This window comes from Mesoplodon densirostris, chromosome 4, assembly GCF_025265405.1.
Source record: "Mesoplodon densirostris isolate mMesDen1 chromosome 4, mMesDen1 primary haplotype, whole genome shotgun sequence".
Classification (NCBI taxonomy): domain Eukaryota; kingdom Metazoa; phylum Chordata; class Mammalia; order Artiodactyla; family Ziphiidae; genus Mesoplodon; species Mesoplodon densirostris.
In genome coordinates this window covers 95,364,592-95,390,257 of record NC_082664.1, presented here as the reverse complement: position 1 = coordinate 95,390,257, position 25,666 = coordinate 95,364,592, and the positions used below count along the sequence as shown (strand labels likewise).

At 34.8% G+C, this 25,666-nt stretch overlaps 1 protein-coding gene across 2 annotated transcripts in view; it reads left to right on the top strand.

Annotated features, from left to right (window-relative positions):
• TRPM7 (transient receptor potential cation channel subfamily M member 7) overlaps positions 1 to 25,666 on the top strand; it is a 126,193-nt gene that overhangs the window by 45,733 nt on the left and 54,794 nt on the right. For both annotated transcript variants that reach the window (XM_060096833.1, XM_060096832.1), the window contains exons 6-15: positions 2,368 to 2,492; positions 3,299 to 3,470; positions 4,706 to 4,880; positions 5,966 to 6,089; positions 8,825 to 8,897; positions 10,682 to 10,782; positions 18,194 to 18,328; positions 21,724 to 21,777; positions 24,812 to 24,952; positions 25,456 to 25,590. In XM_060096833.1, coding sequence (XP_059952816.1) covers positions 2,368 to 2,492; positions 3,299 to 3,470; positions 4,706 to 4,880; positions 5,966 to 6,089; positions 8,825 to 8,897; positions 10,682 to 10,782; positions 18,194 to 18,328; positions 21,724 to 21,777; positions 24,812 to 24,952; positions 25,456 to 25,590 — 1,235 coding nt within the window. The remainder of the gene's footprint in view (positions 1 to 2,367; positions 2,493 to 3,298; positions 3,471 to 4,705; positions 4,881 to 5,965; positions 6,090 to 8,824; positions 8,898 to 10,681; positions 10,783 to 18,193; positions 18,329 to 21,723; positions 21,778 to 24,811; positions 24,953 to 25,455; positions 25,591 to 25,666) is intronic.

Here is a 25,666-nt window from a genome sequence, read left to right as displayed (position 1 = left end):
CATGCTGTGCGGCTTGTGGGATCTTAGTTCCCGGACTAGGGATCGAATCCGGGACCCTCGCCCCTCCGTGAAAGTGCCAAGTCCTAACCACTGGACCGCCAGGGAATCCCCAAGAATAATATGCTTTAGAGCAGGGGTTTGCAAACTGTGGCTCCATGCACCAAATCCAGCCTACTCCTTATTTTTGTAAATAAAGGTTTATTGGAACGCAGCCACAGTCATTTGTTTTTTTTTTTTTTTTTTTTTTTTTTGCGGTACACGGGCCTCCCACTGTTGTGGCCTCTCCCGTTGTGGAGCACAGGCTCCGGATGTGCAGGCTCAGCGGCTATGGCTCACGGGCCCAGCCTCTCCGCGGCATGTGGGATCTTCCCGGACCGGGGCATGAACCCGTGTCCCCTGCATCGGCAGGAGGACTCTCAACCACTGTGCCACCAGGGAAGCCCTCATTTGTTTCTGTATTGTTTTGTATCATACTTTTGTGCTACAAAAGCAGAGGTGAGTGGTCTAACAAAGACTGTATGCCCTGCAAAGCCTAAAATATTTACAATTTGGTCCTTTATAAGAAAGTTTGCTGACTCCCTACTGTAAAGCGAAGTGTTGTTCTTATCACTCTGACTACTGGTAAATTGAGAGAAGAATGGCAATTCATTGCCTAGACACTGGTAAGAAATAGCTTTTCAAATTAATTTTTAATGTACTATAATCTTTCATTCTAAGTCTCCCCTTTTAGATATACAGGTTGGATATATGGAAGGCAAATTAATTTTAATATCCAAAGTAAAACATAGTTATTATTTAAATTAGCTTGGAAAAATCTAATTCGTTGTCAGCAACTATGTTTTGAACCTCATTGTGTGTCAGGCACTCTTCTGGCTGCTGAAAATATATCATTCCACAAAATAAAATATTTACCTTCATGGAACTTATATTCTAGTGGGGAAGATGTAAACAACAAACAGATAACTAAATAATGTATAATAAATTAGATGATAAGTGCTTTGGAGACACATGAAATACAGAGGAGGGATAGTGAGGGATGGTCGAGGGGACTTCATTGATAAGGTGACATTTGAGTAGAGATGGAAGGAAATGAAGTGAGCAAGATAAGAATAATGTGGGACAGAGCATTTAAATGAGAAGTGGCAAGTGTTGGAAGAATAGTGAGAAAGGTCCAGTGTAGCTTGAGTGGAATGAGCAAGGAGTGCCAAGTGATGAAATCAGAAAGTTATGGGTGAGTGGTGGTGGTGGTAGGCCTGGCGTGGAGTGGTGTGGTGAATAGCAGGGGCAATAGACAGATCATCATATAAGACCTTGTAGGCCATTATAAGCACTATGACTTTTAATCGAATGGGAAGGGGAGGTTTCAAGCAGAGAGTTGACAAGAGCAAAGATCACTTGAATGATGGTTTAAAAATAGACTGTAAACAGGCAAGGCATCACTTGGAAGAACAGTGAAGGTGCTGTTTCCATAATGCATGTTAGGAATGAGATCTAATGCATTATAAAAATCAAATCGAGTGATGCATTGGTTTGTTAGGGCTGCTATAATAAAATACCACAGACCTGGTGGCTTAAACAAAAGAAATTTATTTTCTCACAGTTCTGGAGACCCAAGATCAAGATGTTAGCAGGTTTGGTTCCTCCTGAGGCATCTCTCCTTGATTTACAGATGGTTCTCTTCTCACTGTGTCCTCCTGTAGTCTTCCCCCTGTGCATGTGCATCCCTGGTGTCTCTTTTTGTGTCCAAATTTCCCCTTCTTAAAAGGACACCAGTCAGATTGGATTAGGGCCCACCCTAACAGCCTCATTTTCACATGATAACCTAAAGAACCTATTTCCAAATACAGTCACATTCTAAGGTACTGGGATTAGGATTTCAACATGAATTTTGGAGAGGATACAGTTCAGTCCATAACAAGTGATAATGAGAAATTATGTGCTCTTTTGAATTATCTTTTCTACTTTCCCCCCAATTTTGACTCAGTTGGAAAACTTTTGTAGTTTTTTGTGAGCATGTGTGTTTTGCTTATAGTCCTGAGCCATACACTTCTTTTTTTTTAGATAATGTTTAGAGCAGTAACAAAAACTACAGTTAACATGAGGAATCTAAGAGAGGAGACTAGGCCTAACAACATGGTAAAAGTTAGTTTTACGTGTGTTTCAGGCAGTTGTAGTGATTGGACATTGTGGGTTTTTTTTTCTTTTTTGTCCTTGTGTTTTCTTTTGCAAGTTTGTCTTTTGGACCTTGTTGCCTTTTATCTAGTGTATGTAAAGAAAAATATCACCATTGGAATGTTATTGAGCAAAGGATTGTTCTGAGCACGGTAAAGACTTTCAAATAAAGTGAATTAAATTTTGTATGAACAGGTGTGGCAAAACATGTTGGTGATGCCCTTAAAGAACATGCTTCCAGATCATCTCGAAAGATTTGCACTATCGGAATAGCTCCATGGGGAGTGATTGAAAACAAAAATGATCTTGTTGGGAGAGATGTAAGAGTGCTTTTTAAAATTTCTTACATTTAAACTTATGTATAAACAAAACTAGAGCAAGAATAATGCGAAGTCAACCTAAAATATTCATGATCATACCACGACCCTTTCGAAAATGCATTCATAGATACAAAAAGTAGTGTTAATACATTTTGTTTCTGCCTTTTTTTGTATAACTATTTCACACCGTTTCCATGTCATGCCAGTCTTTGTAATTAAATTTTTAATGACGACATTCTATTAAGAATTAATTGTATTGTCTGTAAGAGTAGTAATCAAATACCGGTGTTTTATTCAAGTAGGTTAAAGACGTGAATTGGTTATAGATATCTTTCAAGAGATTATTAAAAAGGAATTACTGAATTATAATGATCACTTTCAAGTGCAATTAAATTTCTAACATCAATTTTAAAGATTCTACTTATGACTGGAAAAATAACAATATGACATATGATTGCTTTTATTCAGTGTCCTTTATATATTTCACTTTATTCACTAATAATAGTTTCTTCACATTGTTCGTTTATTTGCTTATTTGCTGCTGTTTCCTTTGCATGGGATGATGAAATATGGTATATTCTGCAGTGAGAGCCGAAATACAATACTGTGGTTCAACCCATTATTGAATAATGTTCAGTTGCTTAAAAGCTCATGCTTTTTGATATATTCTTTTACATTTTCTATTTGTTGCTACGCATAAATAGAATCTTACCTCCTACTTGCCTTTACAGATTATTTCAAAATTTTTTTTTACTTTATATTAAATTGACTCCTGCCCACTAACTCTCATGTTTGCTATTGTTTAGGTGGTTGCTCCTTACCAAACCTTATTGAACCCTCTGAGCAAATTGAATGTTCTGAATAATCTACATTCCCATTTCATATTGGTGGATGATGGCACTGTTGGAAAGTATGGGGCAGAAGTCAGACTGAGAAGAGAACTTGAAAAAACTATTAATCAGCAAAGAATTCATGCTAGTAAGGGAATTTATAAATTTGTTGTTGTTGAAATTATCCTGGGCTGTATTAATTGCAAGCAGCATTCTAAAAAAAGGTAGACTGTTCTTTAAGTGTTCATTTCCTTATGTAGCAGGATAACATACAAAACAACCATGAATGACCTTACACAAAGTAAGATCTAGGAAAGGAAGTCTGAGATTAAATAGAGTACTCAAATAACAAAGCCAAAGCCACAGAGGTCCATTGCAAGCTTTGTTGCTATTGTAATCCCACTGCAGCTCAAGGAATTCAGAAATATTCTTAATGTATGATATATTCCAATACCCGACTTTGAAATTCAAGATTGAAGAGGAAAAAACATACTTTATTGTGAAGTAAGAATCACCTTGCTTAAAGTTGATAACACGAGTAGGTATCATTCTGGTAGATATGTCTTAAAAGTTAGTATTTTTGACACTGGTCTTCCTTTCTGACCATGGTCAAACTTTCTGGCTCAACATCTGGATTTTTATTTCAAAAAAAAGGAAATTTTATAATTTTAGGACACCAAGCAGGTGAGCTCTATGACAAAGAGAAATAGAAATACAAACTCATAGAACAGTATTTTCAGATTATGATGGAGTCATAGCATCTCCTAAAAATTAAGAATGTCTTAGAATCCTTCATACCCCACTAGGGAATGCCTATATTTTGGATTCTTTCACTGCAATACAAGTTATTGTAAAACAAAAATTGGTATTCACTAAATGTTTTGCTACTCTTAATAGAGGTCTTGGATTTTATTGATCTGTCTATGTAATCCTGATTCCATTGTTAATTTCTCTATTAATGTCTCAATGCATTTGGAATAAAAAATAGACATTTTAAAAGTGATGAAAAACAAATACATATGAGAAGTTCAACTCAAAGTATTAAAAAACTGAAAACCAAATTGGTGTTTTAATTTCTTGTCAAGTTAAACTAGTGAAATATACAAAATAATTATTGCTTTTCAGTGAATATATAAATTATAGTGTGCCTCATATGTTGGATTTTCTAATTTTGTTATTTAGAACAGACTTAAAGTCAGTGTAAAAGTAATTTATTCAGTATTTATTTATATCAGACTATATATCATGTTGAGTACATAAAATTAAGTCAACACAGTCTTATAAGAAATTATATTTTGGCATTTTATTTTTGATTGAGTGAAAACTAAGATTAAATTACTGAATTTTGCCTAATATCATAATTAATCTTTTACCTTTTTTAAGGAATTGGTCAAGGTGTTCCTGTGGTGGCACTTATATTTGAGGGTGGGCCAAACGTTATCCTCACAGTTTTAGAATACCTTCAGGAAAGTCCTCCTGTTCCAGTCGTTGTATGTGAAGGAACAGGCAGGGCTGCAGATCTACTAGCATATATTCATAAACAAACAGAAGAAGGAGGGTAAGTGTATGATTACAACATATTTTTAATAATTTTATGTAAAGAGGCTGTGGTTTTTAGAATATTAGATTCTTTCAGTGTTTTATCAATATGAAAATACCTTCTTAAGTCTTGAGGAAATAGCCTGTCTGATACATTATTGGAATGAATTAAAATATAAGTCTTTATAGTGGACAATTTTCAAAGACCTGTTAAATATACAGAGGCACGTATCTTTTGACCCAACAGTTCCATTTCTGATAATTGTTCCTACAAATATACTTGCCTACATGTGAAATAACATATATAACGTTACTCAATACAGTGTGGTTTGTAACAGTAAAAGATTGGAACAAAATAGAGCATTTATATCAAGGGGACTAGATAAATAACTTATGGTACATCTGCACAATGGAGTAGTTTGTAGTTACATAAGGTATCTGTATACTAGATTTGGAAAGATTACCAAAATTTGTATGTAAAAGAAGGAAAATGTACAGTAACATGTATATTATGGCACCTTTTATGTAGGAAAAAAGACAAGGAGATAATTGTATGTATTGAAAGAGATCCTCAAACATTATACAAAGTAATAGTGTTTCTTGAAAGCAGTTGAGATGGAATGGCTGATGGAAGACAGTGGGAAAGACACTTTCACTATGAATTTTCACAGTATTGTATTTTATATTATATCATATTTTTGAGCCATGTAAATATATTCCATATTGAGAAAAAGAAATAAAAATGCAAATGTGCTGATATTTAACACATTTTGATAAAATACTGCTTTTTACACCATAATATCTTAAAATTATCTTTATACAATATCTTACATGATAAGATATTGTATAACTGATAACATTAACACATGCCTTATTAAAAAAATTAGAAATAATTCAAAGAGAAAAATCACTCCATTCCATTTTCCACCCTTATGACTTACAGTGGGAGTCTAATGAAGGAGAAAATTTCACTCAGGGCCAAGTACTTAATATTAATACAGTATCTTTAAATATCTTGCCTGGATCCACTAGGACTTGATATTAGATTCTGCAAATAATGGAATTTGAAATCAGTGGATTGAGTTATGTTTCCTCTTACTTCAGGAATCTTCATGATGCAGCAGAGCCTGATATTATTTCAACCATCAAAAAAACATTTAACTTTGGCCAGAGTGAAGCAGTTCATTTATTTCAAACACTGATGGAATGTATGAAAAGAAAGGAGCTCGTAAGTAGATTTCACAGAATAAGCCTTTTTTTAAAATATAAATTTATTTATTTATTTTGGCTGCATTGGGTCTCTGTTGCTGTGCACGGGCTTTCTCTAGCTGCAGCAAGCGGGGGCTACTCTTTGTTGTGGTGAGTGGGCTTCTCATTGCGGTGGCTTCTCTTGTTGCGGAGCACAGGCTCTAGGCACATGGGCTTCAGTAGCTGTGGCACGTGGGCTCAGTAGTTGTGGCACACGGGCCCTAGAGCACAGGCTCAGTAGTTGTGGTGTACAGGCTTAGTTGCTCTGCAGCATGTGGGATCTTCCCGGACCAGAGCTTGAACCCGTGTCCCCCTGCATTGGTAGGTGGATTCTTAACCACTGAGCCACCAGGGAAGCCCAGAATAAGCCTTTTTATTTCATTCAAAGTACATTCTAAATTGCTTTTTAATTAATTAATTAATTTTTGGCTGCTCCCCATAGCTTATGGTATCTTAGTTCCCTGACCAGGGATTGAACCCAGGCCCTCTGCAGTGAAAGCATGGAGTCCTAACCACTGGACCTCCAGAGAATTCCCAATTGGAGAAACACTTTTTTAAAAACTTTGGATTTAAAATTTTAAAATCTTTTTTAACCATGTAAAGATGTAATTTATAATTTTGTTCAAGCTAAGAGATAGCATAGAAGGATTATAGTTTTTTTATTTTTTATTTATTTATTTATTTATTTTTTATTTTATTTTATTTTTTTGTGTGTGTGGTACGCAGGCCTCTCACTGTTGTGGCCTCCCCCGTTGCGGAGCACAGGCTCCGGAAGCACAGGCTCAGCGGCCATGGCTCACGGGCCCAGCCACTCCGCGGCATGTGGGATCTTCCCAGACCGGGGCACGAACCCGTTTCCCCTGCATCGGCAGGCGGACTCTCAACCACTGCGCCACCAGGGAAGCCCTATAGTTTTTTTAAATCAATTAATTTATTTCTTTATTTTGGCTGTGTTGGGTCTTTGTTGCGTGCAGGCTCTCTCTAGTTGCTGTGAGCGGGGGCTACTCTTCGTTGCGGTGTGCGGGCTTCTCATTGTGGTGGCTTCTCTTGTTGTGGAGCAGGGGCTCTAGGCGTGTGGGCTTCAGTAGTTGCGGCACGCGGGCTCAGTAGTTGTGGCTCATGGGCTCTAGAGCACAGGCTCAATAGTTGTGGTGCACAGACTTAGTTGCTCCGCGGCATGTGGGATCCTCCCGGACCAGGGATTGAACCCGTGTGTACCCTGCATTGGCAGGCGGATTCTCAACCACTGCATCACCAGGGAAGCCCCTAGAATATAGTTTTTATATGGTGTGGAGACATGTATTACACTTCTATTTTTGGAAAAGTTTCATAACTAAGCCTCAGTAGATTATGTCCAGGATCAAGGAAGAACTCTAAAGAGTTATTATTGGCTTCTCTAAAATATATTTGGAGGAAAAAACCCTATTTTCCTCTGAATGAGTGCTCAAATTAAAGATCAGTGCTGCTTCACTATTGATACTATGGGTAAAATAGATAACTAATGAGAACCTGCTGTATAGTGTAGCACAGGGAGCTCTACTCAGTGCTCTGTGGTGACCTAAATGAGGAGGAAATCCCAAAAGAGAGGGGATATGTGTATATGTATAGCTGATTCACTTTGCTGTACAGTATAAACTAACACAATATTGTAAAGCAATTACACTCCAATAAAAAAAAAATAGAGACCAGTGTTGCTTAATTTCAGTCATCTAGACATGGGCTTAAGTTTACAGAGACAAAAAACTTTAACAGTTCTCAAAGTAGGTGGATGATAACATGGTTTGATCTGCTGTTTTCTTTCATGCATTTCATTTTTGTATACTATGAAATGAAGTTAGTTGAAAAATTTGTATTGGGGTTATAACAATAGACTTTTATTTTATGAAAAGGTTATTAAATGAAAACCTCTCTCTAATGGTATTATGTTTCAAATAACTTTAAATAAATTTCAAGTAAAAGGATTCAACAAAACACTTCTCATTCAAGAACACATATATTTACTTGAACTGAGTAAGTGTCCACTCTGCAGAAGAAACAGCAGGATTTACTCAGATTAGTAATCTATATAGCCTTAGCTCATAAATTGCTTATTCTAGTAATGGACATAAAATATATAAAAAATTAATATAATATGAAACCAAACATTTTGAATATACTTGAATTTTATTTATTTTATAATTTTTTTAATTTATAATTTATTTATTTTGGGCTGTGTTGGGTCTTCATTGCTGCGTGTGGGCTTTCTCTAGTTGCGGCGAGTGGGGGCTGCTCTTCGTTGCAGTGTGTGAGCTTCTCATTGCAGTGGCTTCTTTTGTTGCGGAACACAGGCTCTAGGCACATGGGCTTCAGTAGTTGTGGCATGTGGGCTCAGTAATTGTGGCTCACGGGCTCTAGAGCGCAGGCTCAATAGTTGTGGCGCCCAGGCTTAGTTGCTCCGTGGCATGTGGGATCTTCCTGGAAAAGGAATCAAACTCGTGTCCCCTCCATTGGCAGGTGGATTCTTAACCACTGTGCCACCTGGGAAGTCCCTACTTGAATTTTATTTGGTAAATGATACAAATTCTTTAATTTTCTGTGCTTTAATTGTAATGAAATTATTTCTGACCCAAAAAAACTATATCTGCCAAGTAGTTTGCAGTTACTTTGTGATTTATATGCCTATGTCTTAGGTTATAAAATATAAAGGCATAATATTATGAATTGATCTTTAAATAGATTACTGTTTTCCACATTGGATCAGATGAACATCAAGATATAGATGTAGCAATACTTACTGCACTGCTTAAAGGTAAGACTTAAAATTTATTTGTTAGGTCTCTCATTTATAGTGTTTTTATATAAGTTAGGATTTTTTAATTTGACTAAATGAGAATTGAATTTTTTAATAGTTTTTCTTTGAAAAAGACACAGTGTTCACTTTCTTTGACAAATATGTTTTTGTTTTTAATCTTATAACTTTTTAAAAAGTTCATACCAGGATTTATGCCATTAGACCTATTTAATTATCCTGTTATGAATGTGTCAAACATGTCACATTTTTAATTGGCTGAAAAATAAGTGTTTAAAAGTAATAGAGTATTAGTTAATAGAAATTAAGGATAGCATTCTTAAATGTGCTATTTTCATTAGGAAGGAAAATTTGGAAAGAAAACTAATGGTATCTTCTAGGACTAAGGGGTTAATGCACATGCAGTTAAATTGTTTTCCTCTCATTATCTTTCCAAAGACATCTAAATGATAAGACAAACAATACTATAGTGAAAAATCTTTTCAAAAATTAGAAACTAAAATGTTGTTCTGAGTACCTGAAAGTCCAAGTATGCAGTGAGGTGGCAGAAGCAGAGCAAGAGGGCACTATCTTAGCATTCACAAGAATTTCCCAAATATTAGACTACAATGAATTGCCAATAGATCAAACATTTGAAAAATACTATAATAAAATACAACATATGTACAACATCTGAGAATAAGAGATCATAAGCAATAGGAAGCCCAGAAGCCATAAAGGGAAAGATCAATAAATGCAATTGCATAAAAATAAAAAATTAAAAGAGAGCACCTAATATTTGCTGTGTACTTTCTGTGTACTAGCTACTGTGCTTTAGTGGTTTATGTTGTTTACCCTTGTGACAACCCTAAGAGGAAGATTTCCTATTATTTTCCTCATTTTATAGATGAGAAAACTAAGAACAGGAATGTGGAAGGATCACAAAAAGGTGTAAATTAGTAATAAAAAGATGAATACCTCATGGAAGAATGAGTCAAAATTTAAGTAAAAGATTTTAGCAGAATACAAATGCTTGGGGGAAATGTGGAAATGATGGAAAGATGTTATAATTTAAAAAGAAACAAATTTTAAAAAAAAAAAGCTTTTTATCCTCCTACTGGGTATTTGTATACTCCTGATGGATGGTATAACCTTTCTGGAATATATTTTGGCAGTGTATCAAAAGCTTTAAATTATATACCCTTCTACACAGCAATTTGGCTTCTACAGATTCATCCTGTTAAATATGTGCACAAAGATACACTCACCAGAAAATTCAAAATAATGTGAAATGTCCACTAGTTAGGATATTTGTTGAATAAATTTTAGTTCACCTTTAAAAGGTATTTATATATATATAAGGTGCATCTACATGTACTGTTATTGAAAACTAAATATGATACATAAAGCAGGCTGAGTATTTTGTATAGTATGACCTACTTTTGCATAAACAATTAAAAATATATGTATGAACTTATATATGCACAGAAAACACCTGTAAGGATATTTTTCATAATATTAACAGTCAATACTATTGCTGTGATAGAAACAGATCCTCTTTCTTTTCTATTCATTCTTGTGCATTCTGAATTGTTTGCGATGGATGAGGCTGTGTCTTTGCTATAGTTGGAAAATAAAAGTCCTCAACCCTGGGGTAACCTTATCTTTCTGAGGCAGGCTACCTCTGAATAGTGACTAACACCAGCTGTGTAAGTTAATTAAAGGGGGAGGAGGGGAATTCATGTGTTCATATTTTATGGAGATAAATTAATTGAACTTGTCGACTGTTTTCTTTATTCGATTAGGCACTAATGCATCTGCATTTGACCAGCTCAGCCTTACATTGGCATGGGATAGAGTTGACATTGCCAAAAATCATGTATTTGTTTATGGACAGCAGTGGCTGGTATGTAAATAATCTATATAAACAGTGTAATTAAGTTAAGCTAAGTTAATATCAAAGTATTTGCTGAAACTGTGACCTAACTTGACATTTACCTGTCAGTCAAAAGTGCAAACTTATTGTAGCCAAACATTTCTGCAACATTCAGATCCATTTAGGATTTAATAAGTTCTATTTGCCTCTTGATAAAAACTGTGATTTTTATAGGGTATAGATCTTTAAAAATCCTGTAACTGAAAAAAGTTTTAGAAATAGTGCTCTTTGCATCTGTGTTTGTCAGGAATGTTGGCCTGTAATTTTCTTTTTTTCTGGGGTCCTTGTCTGGTTTTGGTATCAGAGTAATGCTGGACTCATAAAATGAGTTTGGAAGAGTTTGAGAAGGATTGGTATTAGTTCTTTGAATGTTTGGTTAAATTCACCAGTGAAGCTGTCTGGTCCTTAACTAGTAATCAGACTGTTCAGAATTTCTATTTCATCATGATTTGGTCTTGATAGGTTGTATGTTTCTAGGAATTTATCTATTTCTTCTAGGCTGTCGGTTTGTTGGCATGTAATTGTTCATATTAACCTCTTAATGATCCTTTGTATTTCTGTGGTATCAGTTGTAACATCTGTTTCATTTTTGATTTTATTTATTTGAGTCCTTTCTTTTTTTTTCTTCCTGAGTCTAGCTAAGGGTTTGTCAACTTTATCTTTTCTAGTTTCATTCTAGTTGTCTTTTCAATCTGTTTCATTTATATCTGTTCTAATTTTCGTTACTTTCTTCCTTCTACTAACTTTGAGTATCGTTTGTTCTTTTTATGGTTTCTTGAGGTGTAAAGTTAGGTTATTTGAGACTTTTCTTGTTTTTTGAGGTAGGCATTTATCACTGTGAACTTCCCTGTTGGAACTGCTTTTGCTGCATCCCACAAATTTTGGTATGTTATATTTCCATTTTTGTTTCTCTCAAGGTACTTTTTATTTATTTATTTATTTGGCTGCATTGGGTCTTTGTTGCTGTGCACAGGCTTTCTCTGGTTGCGGCGAGTGGGGTCTACTCTTCGTTGCAGTGTGCGGGCTTCTCATTGCAGTGGCTTCTCTTGTTGCGGAGCACGGGCTCTAGACACATGGGCTTCAGTAGTTGTGGCACGCAGGCTCAGTAGTTGTGGCACGCAAGCTCTAGAGTGCAGGTTCAGCAGTTGTGGCGCATGGGCTTAGTTGCTCTGTGGCATGTGGGATCTTCCTGGGCCAGGGCTTGAACACGTGTCCCCTGCATTGGCAGGTGGATTCTTAACCACTGCGCCACCAGGGAAGCCCTCTCAAGGTACTTCTTAATTTCTTTTTTGATTTCTTCTTTGACCCATTCATTGGTTGTTGTGTAGTATGTTGTTTGATCTTCATGTATTTATGAATTTTCCAGTTTTCTTTGTGTAATTTCTAGTTTCATACCATTGTGGTCAGAAAAGATGCTTGATATGATTTCAATCTTCTTAAATTTATTAAGACTTGTTTTGTGGTCTAACATGGTCTATCCTGTAAAATTTTCCATGTGCACTTGAGAAGAATGTGTATTCTCTTGCATTTGGATGGAACGTTCTATATATCTATTAAGTCCATTGGTCTATGTATCATTTAAGGCTGATGTTTTCTTACTGATTTTCTGTCTGGATGATCTATCCACTGATGTAAGTGGGTATTAAAGTCCCCTATTATTTTGTATTGCTGTCTGTTTCTCCCTTTAAGACTGTTAATATTTGTTTTATGTATTTATATGCTCCTATGATGGGTACATAAATATTTACGTATATTGTATCTTCTTGTTGAATTGACTCCTTTATCATTATGTGCCATCCATCTTTGTTTCTTATTACAATCTTTTTTTTAAAGTCTATTTTGTCTGATATAAGTAAGCTTTCTTTTGGTTTCCATTTGCATGGAATATCCTTTTCCATTTCTTCACTTTCAGTCTATATGTGTGTCTTTACATCTAAAGTGAGTGTCTTGTAGGCAGCGTATAGATAGGTCTTGTGTTTTTATCCATTCAGCTACTCTGTGTCTTTGAATTGTTGAACTTAGTCCATTTACATTTAAAATAATTATTATAAGTATGTACTTACCAATATTTTGTTAATTGTTTTCTGGCTGTTTTTGTAGTTCCATTCTGTTCCTTTTTTCTCTCTCTCTTGCTCTCTTCTTTTGTGATTTGATGACTTTAGTGATATGCTTATATTTTTTTCTCTTTGTCTTGTGTATTTGTCTTTTGTGTATAGGTTTTTGCTTTGTGTTTACCATGAGGGTTACATATAATAACATATTTATAATGTCTATTTTATGTTGATAACCACTTGTTTGATCCCATTCTTTTTTTTTTTTTTTTTTTTCTTTTTTTTTTCTTTCTTTTTGCGGTATGCGGGCCTCTCACTGTTGTGGCCTCTCCCGTTGCGGAGCACAGGCTCCGGATGCGCAGGCCCAGCGGCCATGGCTCACGGGCCCAGCCGCTCCGCAGCATATGGGATCCTCCCAGACCGGGGCACGAACCCGCATCCCCTGCATCGGCAGGCGGACTCTCAACCACTGCGCCACCAGGGAGGCCCTGATCCCATTCTAAATCTCAACATTTTTATATTCCTCTTTCCTCTTTTCTGTTTTTCATGTCACAGTTTACGTCTTTTTACCTCAAGTATCCCTTAACTAATTATTGTAATCATGGCTATTTTTACTACTTTTGTCTTTCAACCTTTATTCTAACTTCATAAGTGATTAATCTACTATTTTTACTATATATTTACCTTTTCAGTGAGATTTCTTTCATATGTTTTCTTGTTACTAATTACCACCCTTTCTTTTCAGCTTAAAAGAAGCTCCTTTAACATTTCTTGAAAGGCTGGTTTAGTGGTAATCAACCTCTTTAGCTTTTGCTAGTTTGGAAAAGTCTTTCTTTCAATTCAGAATAAGAATTTTTGCCAGGTAGAGTATTCTTGGTTGGAAGTTTTTTCTTTCTGTACTTTGAATATATCATGCCACTCCCTTCTGGCCTGCAAAGTTTCTGCTGAAAAATATGCTGATAGTCTTATGGAGGTTCCCTTGTATGTAACAAGTTGTTTTTCTCTTGCTGCTTTTCATATTCCTTCCTTGTCTTTAACTTTTGGCATTTCAATTATGTGTCTTGGTGTGGGTCTCTATAGGTTCACCTTATTTGAAACTCTCTGAGCTTCCTGTATCTGGATGTCTGTTTTCTTCCCCAGGTTAGGGAAGTTTCCGTCATTATTTCTTCAAATACAATTTCTGCCCCTTTGTCTCTCTCTTCTTCTGGGAACCCTAAAATGTATCAGTCCATTTGATGTTGTCCCATAAGTCCCTTAAGCTAACTTCACTTTTTTAAAAGTTCTTTTTGCTACTCTGGGTGAATTACACTACCTTGTCTCCAAGTTGACAGATCCTTTCTTCTGCTTCATCTAGTCTGCTCTTGAACCCTGTTAGTATATTTTTCAGTTCAGTTTTTTATTCTTCAGCTCTATGACTTATATTTGGTACTTTCTTAGATTTTCCATCTCTTTGTTGAAGTTCACACTGTGTTCATTCTTTTCCACAATTCGGTGAGCATCTTTATAATAATTACTTTGAGCTCTTTATCAGGTAAATTACTTATCTCCATTTCATTGAGGTTTTTTCCTGAGGTTTTATCTTGTTCTTTCATTTGGAACATATTTCTCAGTTTCTCCATTTTACTTGACTGTGTTTTGGTTTCTGTACAGTAGATGAAATAACCACCTCTTCCAGTCTTGAAGAAGTAGCTTTGTGTAGGAGATGAGCCTTATCAATCAACCTTGACTCAGCTTTTTGTTCTCTCTCAAACCTTTCTGCTTGTTCAAGGAACATATTGTATTTTTACTAGCTCCCAGTAGTTGAGAATGTGCAGTTACCTATCAGTGTCCCTAAGGGGAGTATTTCAGCATCCAGATTCAGACTGACTGGAATCCATGCCCTCAGACAACATCTTTTGAAAATCTTCAACAGAATATTTAGGAAACTGAATTCAACAATACTTTTTTTTTTTTGCGGTACGCGGGCCTCTCACTGTTGTGGCCTCTCTCGTTGCGGAGCACAGGCTCCAGATGCGCAGGTCCAGCAGCCATGGCTCACGGGTGCAGCCACTCCACAGCATGTGGGATCTTCCCAGCCCGGGGCACGAACCCGTATCCCCTGCATCGGCAGGCGGACTCTCAACCACTGTGCCACCAGGGAAGCCCTCAACAATACTTTTAAAGGACCATATACCATAATCAAGTGGGATTTATTCCAGGGATCTGCAAATCAGTCAACATGATATATCACATTAAGAAAAACAGTGATAAAAATCATATAATCAACTCAGTGGATACAGAAAAAGCATTTCACATGATTCTATGTCCATTTATGATAAAGACTCTCAACAAAGCAGGTATAGAGGGGATGCACCTCAACATAGTAAAGGCATATATGACATAATAAAGGCCTACAGCTAACATCATACTCAGTGGTGAAGAGTTGAAAGCTTTTCCTTTAAGATCAGGAATAAGACAAGGATGCCCACTCTTGCTACTTTTATTCAGCATAGTATTGGAAACCCTAGCCACAGCACTTAGGCAGGAAAAAGTAATAAAAGGCATCTAAATTGGAAAGGAAGAAATAAAACTCTCACTCTTTGCTGATGACATGATACTATGTATAGAAAACCCTAAAGACTTCACCAAAAAACTGTTGGAACTAATAAATGAGTTCAGCAAAGTTGTAGGATACAAAATAAATATGCATAAATTTGTTGTGTTTCTATACACTAATAACAAAATATCTGAAAGAGAAATTAAGAAAACAATCCCACTTGCAATTGCATCAAAAAGAATAAATTACCTAGGAATAAATTCAACCAAGGAGATGAAAGATCTGTGAACTAAAAACTATAATATGTTGATGAAAGAAATTGAAGAAGATACAGAGAAATGGAAAGATATTTTGTGCTCATTGATTGGAAGAATCAGTATTGCTAAAATGTCTATACTACCCAAAGCAATCTACAGATTCCGTGCAATCTCTATCGAAATTCCAATGGCATTTTTCACAGAAGTAGAACAAGAAATTCTAAAATTTGTATGGAACCACAAAAGATCCTGAATAGCCAAAACAATCTTGAGAAAGAAGAACAAAGCTGGAGGCATTATGCTTCCTGATTTCAAACTGTGTCACAAAGTTATGGTAATTTAAACAGTATGGTATTGGCATAAAAAATAGATAAATAGGTCAGTGGAACAGAATAGAGAGCCCAGAAATAAACTCATGCACATATGGTCAATTAATTTAGGACAGAGTAGTCAAGAATATACAATGGGAGGACAGTGTTTTCAATTGATGTTGGGAAAATTGGACAGCCACATGCAGAAGACTGAAACTTGACCACTGTCTTATACCACACACAAAAATTAATTCATAATTAATTGAACATAAGACCTGAAACCATAAAACTTTTAAAAGAAAACATAGGTGGTAAGATCCTTGACATAGGTTTTGGTGATGATTTTTTCAATTAACCAGACTAATACAAGAATGTTATTGTTGGTAACTTAAAATCCATGGGGAACAGAAGAACACCCCTTACAAGTACAGGATAAGAAAAGAAAGGAGAGAGGACCAACTGAGCAATAGAGTAAATGTTGTTAATGTTAGAATAAGTTAATAACAAATCAGATTTGTATGTGATACGAGAAAGTAGGAGATAATCTTAACTAAAATAGGAATAACATGCCATGATCAATTACAGGCTGTTAATATATGAGAAATTGAATAAGTATTACATTCTTATAAGTTAGTTGTGCCTTGTTTTTAAGTGCAATGCCAAAATATTTTCCTTGTTATGAAATAGAATTGAGTGGTGAAAAAAAAATGCCAGAAAACATATCTGCCGTCTGATCATCATGCATCATGCATAAGGCATGCATTTAGTCTGTACACTAAAAAGATTTTGGAGACCCTATCCTTTGCAAAGTAATGGAAATCAAGGGTAGATTGGGTAAAGAAATGGTAATAGAAACTGCTGTAGAGAAGTTGTATAGTAGTATGGTAAACTTCTGAAGACAATAAAGATTTAAAAACAACAGGTGAAAAAACCCAATGATTTTTTAAATTTTTATTTATTTTATTTATTTATTTTTGGCTGCATTGGGTGTTTATTGCTGCACGCAGGCTTTCTCTAGTTGCGGGGAGTGGGGGCTACTCTTCGTTTGCTGTGTGCAGGCTTCTTATTGTGGTGGCTTCTCTTATTGCAGAGCATGGGCTCTAGGCACGCGGGCTCAGTAGCTGTAGCTCATGGGCTCTAGAGTGCAGGCTCAGTAGTTGTGGCGCACAGGCTTAGTTGCTCCACGGCATGTGGGATCTTCCCAGACCAGGGCTCGAACCCATGTCCCCTGCATTGGCAGGCAGATTCTTAACCACTGTGCTACCAGGGAAGCCCAAACCCAGTGATTTTGGTATTGATTTTCACGACAAAGTTTTTTATCATATGATACCAAAATATTTAAAACTATACAGAAGCAATGAGGTATTACTAAAATATTAATATATCAGTAATACTAAATATACTAATATTATTACATTAGTAAGATGACTTTTATAATGCTTCTCAGTGAAATTTCTGTATTTGTGTCTTCACTGATTTTAGAGTATTTGATTCAGTGTCTGTTGAAGTCTGTAAAAGTGTCTCTAAAAACTTACAAGGGGGTGCTACAAATGCTGACTGATATGGGTGTTATATTAAACTGCAGTGCCGCATGTTGTATTGCTGTTAAGAGATATGATTTTTCTCTGACGGTGAATGGTTTCTGTTAAAGTTTTAAAGAAAACTAAGTACAGTCTTTTCTGACTTATATAGTAGTTGTATTTTTGGGAAGTTTGTGACAGAATACTTTGTGTTTATATGTAAAGCAGAATTACTGGATTTTCATTTGTGAGAATCTAACAGGATAATAGAAAGTTGTATGAGATGCAAGCCAATTCCTTTTTGAGTGACATTGTCTGGCATATTGCATGATTTCTGGTATCTTTTGACTGTGTCCATTAAATGTAGTAGTGGCCCCCAATTATTGAAATGATCCCTCTAAAAAGCCTTTCTTAAACACTGAGAATCATTGCTCTAAGGTATTTTTCCCAAAATTTACTTGATGGTGGATTCTTTCTTGTTTTCCCCCACCATGTGACCCTTGCTGTCCTACAGAATGTTTTTTAGGGAATGCTACTCTAGTGAGGTCTTTTTATCTATTCCCTATATACCTTAAGTCATAGCCTTTTATTACTTTGCATCTTTCTAATTTTGTTCTAAAACTGTTTAGGAACAAATATGTATAAATCCTAAGGACTTGCATATAGAACTGTTTGTATAATTTTATTAATTTTGATACTGTTTTAGGTTGGATCCTTGGAACAAGCTATGCTTGATGCTCTTGTAATGGATAGAGTTGCATTTGTAAAACTTCTTATTGAAAATGGAGTAAGCATGCATAAATTCCTTACCATTCCTAGACTGGAAGAACTTTACAACACTGTAAGTGTATGTTAAAATTCTTTGTGGACTAAGTTTTATCATCTTTGGAAAGTGTCATTTTACCTGAGTATATTCATTCCTATTGGTAAAACCTTTAAAGTTTTGCTGGATTACATGGAAAAATTACAGCCAGTCTTAGTATAGATTGTTTATATGACAGTCTGGAACCCTTTCCCTGTTTCTGGAGACCTTCTCTGTCACCATAACCACATAGGAAAGAGATGCAGTTAGTGTTAACCCTTTCCTTCACCTCACCCCTTTTTAAAACTATAAGATCAAGTTCTTAATTATAGAGTCATTATATTTCTTCTTTTTCTTGGTGGTCATTTGTTACACCAAATTTCTTTTGATTCCTTTGACCAATGGAGAAATTACACATTGCTTTTTCTTTTCTCCTTTTTGTTGTTTACATTCATGATTTTGACCTTGTGGTGTCGTACTTTCAGCTTACATACTGTTCTTCAATTTTTCTTTTAAAGAGCTCCTGAAAACTAATTATTCCTTTTACAAAGCCTTTCTCATTTTGTTTCAAATTTCATATCACTAACATTGGAGAGAGTAAATACTACTATTCTTAATGGTTTTTCATTACTAATAGAAGCATACCTTGAGGAGTACTATGACCAAATCCTAGCTTTCTAACTTTGACTTCTCTGCAAAGCTGTTTCCTTTTATTTATCAGTTTCTACCTATTTCTTTCTTTTCATTCCTAATGTCTTTGTACTGCTCAATCATTTCCAGCCTATACTACTTCAGTAATCTAATTTCCTTGTCTATTTTCAAATCTTTAACCTAAATATTCTTATAGTGACATATTTTATATCTTTCTCCAGTTTAAAAACTTTTGATGGCTCCCCAGTGTATGTAGAATAATACTCAAAGCCTTCGCTTGATTTTCAAAGCTCTTCAGCTTTTGAAATTTTGCCTCAGCTATTTCTCTCACTTGGCCTTTTAATTCCTATCTCCCACCTCTGCATGGTGGATATTTAAACTACATCATCTACCTACTATTTCTCCAAAATATAAACTTTTTTAAAAAGCATTAGTTGTTTACACAGTGCTGGTATGTGTTTTTCTTCCAGCTACTACTACTACCCACTTACTGGATTTTATTCTTTGTTTGGAACCTAGTTCAAATGCCAAGGCAGTGCTACAGTGAAGCCCAGTGGTGCAGTTTGTTAAGTACAGTTATGTCTTCCACTGTGGATTGTAAATTTCCTTTGAGTAGGGATTTGTTGGCATTCTACTGTCTCTAGCAAATAGATGTAAAAATTAAAAGGATTATTCATTGTACCAAAGTAAAGTTTATCCCTGAAATGTAAAGGAAATATAAAACACTAAAAATAAAAATTGATCCTATTAGCAAGGCAAGTAATTTTTTTAACTGTATAACTCAAAGTTATTAAGATAATAGTTAACATTCAGCATCAGTTATTGATAAAATTTTTTAAAGTTTAAGGGATTATATATAACATGATAAAGCAGTGGTTCTCAAACTTTTTGTTATCAAGATCCTATTACATAAAAATTATTGAGGACATCAAAGAGCTGTTCTAGAGAGGTTTTGCTTATGTGTGTTGATATGTACCATATTGGAATGTAACACCAAGAAATTTTAAAAATACTTATTAATTTGTACTTCAGTACAAATAATAAATCCATTATGTGTTAACGTATATAACATTTTTCAAGAAAACAAAAAAGAATTAGTGAGGAGAGTAGAATACTTTTATGGCTTACAAATCTCTTTAATGTCTGGTTTCATAGAAGGCAGCTGGATTCTCATGTTTGCTTTTGAATTTAATCTCACTATATCACACATCATGAAGCCTCTGGAAAACTCCACTGAACACTGAGAGAATGAGAATGAATAAATGCAAATAACATTTTAACATGATTCTGCAAACACTTTTGATCTCATGGGCCTCCTAAAAGGCTCTTGGGGGCCTTCAGGAGTCCCCAGATTGCACTTTTGAGAACTGCTGTGTTAAAGTGTACTTATTTTTTACTAAGAAGTTATATTTAATGAATAAACATTAATGGATTAAGATAAAATAGAATTACAAAAATTGCGTTTCTCTCTGGTTATATACTATTAGAGAAAATACAATGAAGCTTCCTAATACTTAAAAAGTATGAAATAATTCACATTCACTTGGAAGACACATTTATTTTTTAAAAATTAACTTACAGGTCTTCTGTCTTTATTTTTTATAATACTTTGCATTTCAGAAATGTTTCAGCTGTAAATATTTTGTAAGTCTATCTAAGTGCACTAAAATATTACCAATTTTTTGTAAATATTTCTACTAAGTTTGTTTCTTTATGTTAAAAATAAATGACATTTTAAATAAAAAAAAATTAACTTATGGGGAGAATGAGCTGAGGGAACTCAGCTCTTAAGTCTATAGACTAAATACTATAAAAAGAATGCCGTATCAGTTATATCCATTTTTAGATATTATATAGAATTTGAAAGCCAATAATATCAAAGAAAATAATATTGTTTTCAAAGGAATAATAAGTTTACCCACTTAGATTTGAAAATGTATTACCAAGTATATGTAATCAAAATGGAGAAGTACATTGAATTGATTACTATAATAACCTCATAAAAATTAACAGTAACATAATGGTGGGAGAAAAATCTCATTTGATATTTCTTTTAAACAATAGATTTAAAGTAATAATAATTCTCAACAATAATTCTTTTGATTTGTGCTGCATAGAATCAATTGCAGTAAATTTCATATAGGTCAGAGCACTGTCTAAAAAGTTTAGAAGAATATCTTTTTGGCCCATTTATCTCAGTTTTGTTGGGGGGAGATATACTCCTGGATATTTTTTCAAAATACAGGATACCATCAAAATAAGATTAATGTAAAAATGAAACTTGTCATTAGTCTACTGTAATATTATATTTAAATAGAATTAAGATAATATGGAAAAGATGGCATATATAAAAATGTTAAAAGTTTGTTACCCAAAATATTTAATGTATTGCTACAGCTTGATGATTAGTGGCAGAAACAGAGGTACAGACATTTTAACAAGAGGAAAGAGAATGTATGCCTCCATTATCAATGAAATATAAATTAAATTTAACATATAATTGTGAAGCTTGCAATGTTTGCATGACTTTTAGAAAAGAAAAGCTTTTGTCTTTTGCATAAGTAAAAATGTAAGAGCATAAGAAATTATATATCTTGTTAAAGGTAAATATGACAACATGAAATAGTTACCTCTTTTTCATTGTTGCATTTTATGCACAGAACTTGTATAACTCAAAAACAATATAATATGTGTAAGAACAAAAGTCCTGTAACAAAAAGGAAGTTGTTTAAGTTATTTTAGAAGAAAAATAATAGTTTGCTCTAATTATTTTCTCCTTAAAGAAACAAGGCCCAACTAATCCAATGCTATTTCATCTTGTTCGAGATGTCAAACAGGTAAGAGATTATTTTTTTTTTCGAAAAATATTATTTTAGAAAAGTCATTTATACTTCATCTGTTCCTAGAAAGCATTTCAGTGCATCTTAAAATTAGCAATAAAGTGACTTTTTTTATTCTTATTTTTATTTTATTTTATTTTTTTGCGGTATGCGGGCCTCTCACTGCTGTGGCCTCTCCCGTTGTGGAGCACAGGCTCCGGACGCGCAGGCTCAGCGGCCATGGCTCACGGGCCCAGCCACTCCGCGGCATGGTGGGACTCTCCCACACTGGGGCACGAACCCGCGTCCCCTGCATCGGCAGGCGGACTCTCAACCACTGCGCCACCAGGGAAGCCCAGTGACTTTTTTTAGATCGAGATTAAAATAAGGGATAAATTTGTAGTAATACAGGAGTAAAGAGCATAATGTATCAGAAATCAAGAAAAAGGAAAGTTTATGAAATTAAGACCTGAGCTTCTAGTCATCCAGGATATAGTATGATGAATTTCATAATGCTCATTTGTTCATAAAGGAAGATCTTTCTCTGTGTTAAGAAGAAATTTTTCCCTGGGCATGTAAAGGATGTTGAGAGAAACACAGATTGGTGATCTTCAATGGCAGATTTTGCCAATAAAAAGGCTGAAAATGTTCTGTCTTTCTCTCTGTGCATGTTTTTCTCCCCCCCCCCCCCCCCCCCCCCCGGCTACCATCTCTGTCTCTGTCTCTCTCCCTCTTCCCTCTTCTTTTATATTCAGTATTGGTAGTGATTTCATATATAAGGCTCTCATATGGTCTGAAGCCATTCTGTGGTGACTAAACTTGATACACTGATATTCCTCTTCTTTTCTACTGGATTCTCTGTGAATTAATAGTTTTAACCACTTACTTAAAAATTATAACAACTTAAACTATTGATATCCAATAGTTTTATTTCCCTTGATGAAAAAGTACTCATATTTAGTTAATTGAATTATTTTTAAAGTTTCTGAACTGAAATGCTTTCCTTCTGGAATTCTTCATTCAAATGTTTTACTTACCATTAAGTGTGAGTGAGTGTACTATTAAAAAATGGAAAACTTGATAGAAATGTCATTTTCTGTGTTTTATAATATGTTTAATACTAAACTAACATTTCATAAAAAGAACTTAGACTTTGTCATACTTAAAATTTTTTTCTTTATTTTTTTCCATGTGCTTTTTTTTGTAGCTTTATTGAAATGTATTTCACATACCATAACATTCATCCATGTGAAGTGTATATATAGTTCAGTGACTTTCTATATTCAGGGTAGTGCCACCGTCACCACAATTTTAGAGTATTTACAATACCCCCCAAAGTAACTTCATACCCATTAGCAGTCTCTCCCCATTCCTGCTCCTTCGCTACTCCTTGCCTCTGAGCCTGCCCTAAGCAACTGTTAATTCTTTTCTATCTCTGTGGATTTTCCTATTCTGGACAATTCACATTAATTTTTGTTTGTTTTGTTTAAGTAACTAAAGCTTTCTTTTTTTTTTTTTCCTTCCCAGAAAGCTTGAATAATGAGGGAGACCTTCAGTCCGGGGATTTCTTAAACACATTTGCATTATGATTTACTTATGTGGTTTAGCAGAACTATAGTTGTTAATTCTGGGAACCTCACATAGGAGATCTGTTATATGTTAACTTCTTTTACATTGATGGCTATAATAATAAGCCCAGTTTTTCTACTTGCATAAGTGAAAAATCCTGAAGTAAAAGCAGTAATTGAATATTTTCTAATTCAAATTAATGAGTTTTCTAAGTTATTTGTATAGCTTGAGAAATTGCTTATCATTTTTTTTAGATAACTCACATTATTTTCCTTAAATTAAGTATTTCCCATTCAAGTGAATTCATAACATAAGGGTATTTGTCAGATTAAAAAAAAAATAAAACTAAAATATCTATCATACCTGACATCCTTAATCGTAGAGCATATTTTGAGGTTGCTTAAGATGAAATAAAAACAAAAATCTTGTATTTAAGATGAAAATATGGTTTTTTTTGTTTGTTTGTTTTTTGCTGTACGCAGGCCTCTCACTGTTGTGGCCTCTCCTGTTGCGGAGCACAGGCTCCAGACGCGCAGGCTCAGCGGCCATGGCTCACGGGCCCAGCCGCTCTGCGGCATGTGGGATCTTCCCGGACCGGGGCACGAACCCGTGTCCCCTGAATTGGCAGGTGGACTCTCAACCACTGCGCCACCAGGGAAGCCCCAAAATATGTTTTTTGATTAGTTTTAAAATTAGCAATCTAAAGAATATAGATATCTAGAAATTAGAAACTTCACAGATGCAGCAAAAATATAAAAAGTATAAGCATTTTAAAAAGTATTAAGTTAATGAAGTTATAATTAGGGGAATGAAAGAATGGTGATGGTGTAAGAGGGCAGAATTGGTTAATATATATAACTCATCTGATGATTAAACACTTTAACCAATAATTCATTCTGAAACAGTCTTTCCAAACTCACAGATGGCTTATGTTCCAAAAGTTCATTTGTAAATTGATGCTTTGGGAAAATGAAGTTTTATCTCTGAACAATGTTATAGGTGGTAGTTGAATTGTAGTCAAGGCTATAAAAACGTGTAATCTACAATATGGCCAATATAATTTTGGTTCAAAGTATTTATAAGTATTAATGGGCCCCTCAGGAAACATTTATAGCATTATTTATGCAGGAAAATGTAACTTATGTGCCACGGTGAAACAGAATACTTGGCATTTAGAGGTTTCTTTGCCTGTGTGTGTGAAGTATTAGTACAGTGGAGAGATCAAATTATCTTCCTGTTGTAAGCCATACTCCTGTCCTGAGCCACACCGTTGGGACTTCAAAACTTCAGAATCTCTCTTCTTACAAAAGGAAACAGAAACAAGTCACTCCCTTCTTCTGTAAAGGTAGCTGCTGGCAACTCCAGCTTCCTGTAACAAGTAAACATTTGTTATTTTGGAGAGTAGTAGGCACATTTCTAGGCATAACATGGAAATATTGAGGAATATTATTTTGTCTTTTTAAAACTAATGCTTTGTTTTCAGGGAAATCTTCCTCCAGGATATAAGATCACTCTAATTGATATAGGACTTGTTATTGAATATCTTATGGGAGGAACCTATAGATGCACCTACACTCGGAAACGTTTTCGATTAATATATAATAGTCTTGGTGGAAATAATCGGGTATGTAATATTTGGGGGAAAGTCTATAGATGTGCTTTAAAATGAACTTACACACTTTAAAAGTTAAAAATTACTTAGATAGCTAGTGGGAAGCAGCCGCATAGCACAGGGAGATCAGCTCAGTGCTTTGTGACCACCTAGAGGGGTGGGATAGGGAGGGTGGGAGGGAGGGAGATGCAAGAGGGAAGAGATATGGGAACATATGTATATGTATAATTGATTCACTTTGTTATAAAGCAGAAACGAACACACCATTGTAAAGCAATTATACTCCAATAAAGATGTAAAAAAAAAAATTACTTAGAATGGTAAAAGTGGGATTACCTTAAAAACATGAGATTTTAAACTAAGAGTACTTAGAAATATTTTGTAATTGAAATCCTGAAGAAACTATATTTTTTGGTGTGCGTACACACATATTTATATATGCATGTGTAAAAACTGATTTTTATAGCATATCAGCATATTTAAATCTGTAAAATCTAATAAGCTTTTATTTTCAGAGGTCTGGCAGAAATACCTCCAGCAGCACTCCTCAGTTGCGAAAGAGTCAGGAATCTTTTGGCAATAGAGCAGATAAAAAGGAAAAAATGAGGCATAATCATTTCATTAAAACAGCACAGCCCTACCGACCAAAGGTATATTTGTTTAAATATTACCTTTTCTGGCTTTCTCATTTTGTTCTTTCTAAATTACTTAGTATTATGAAGCAAA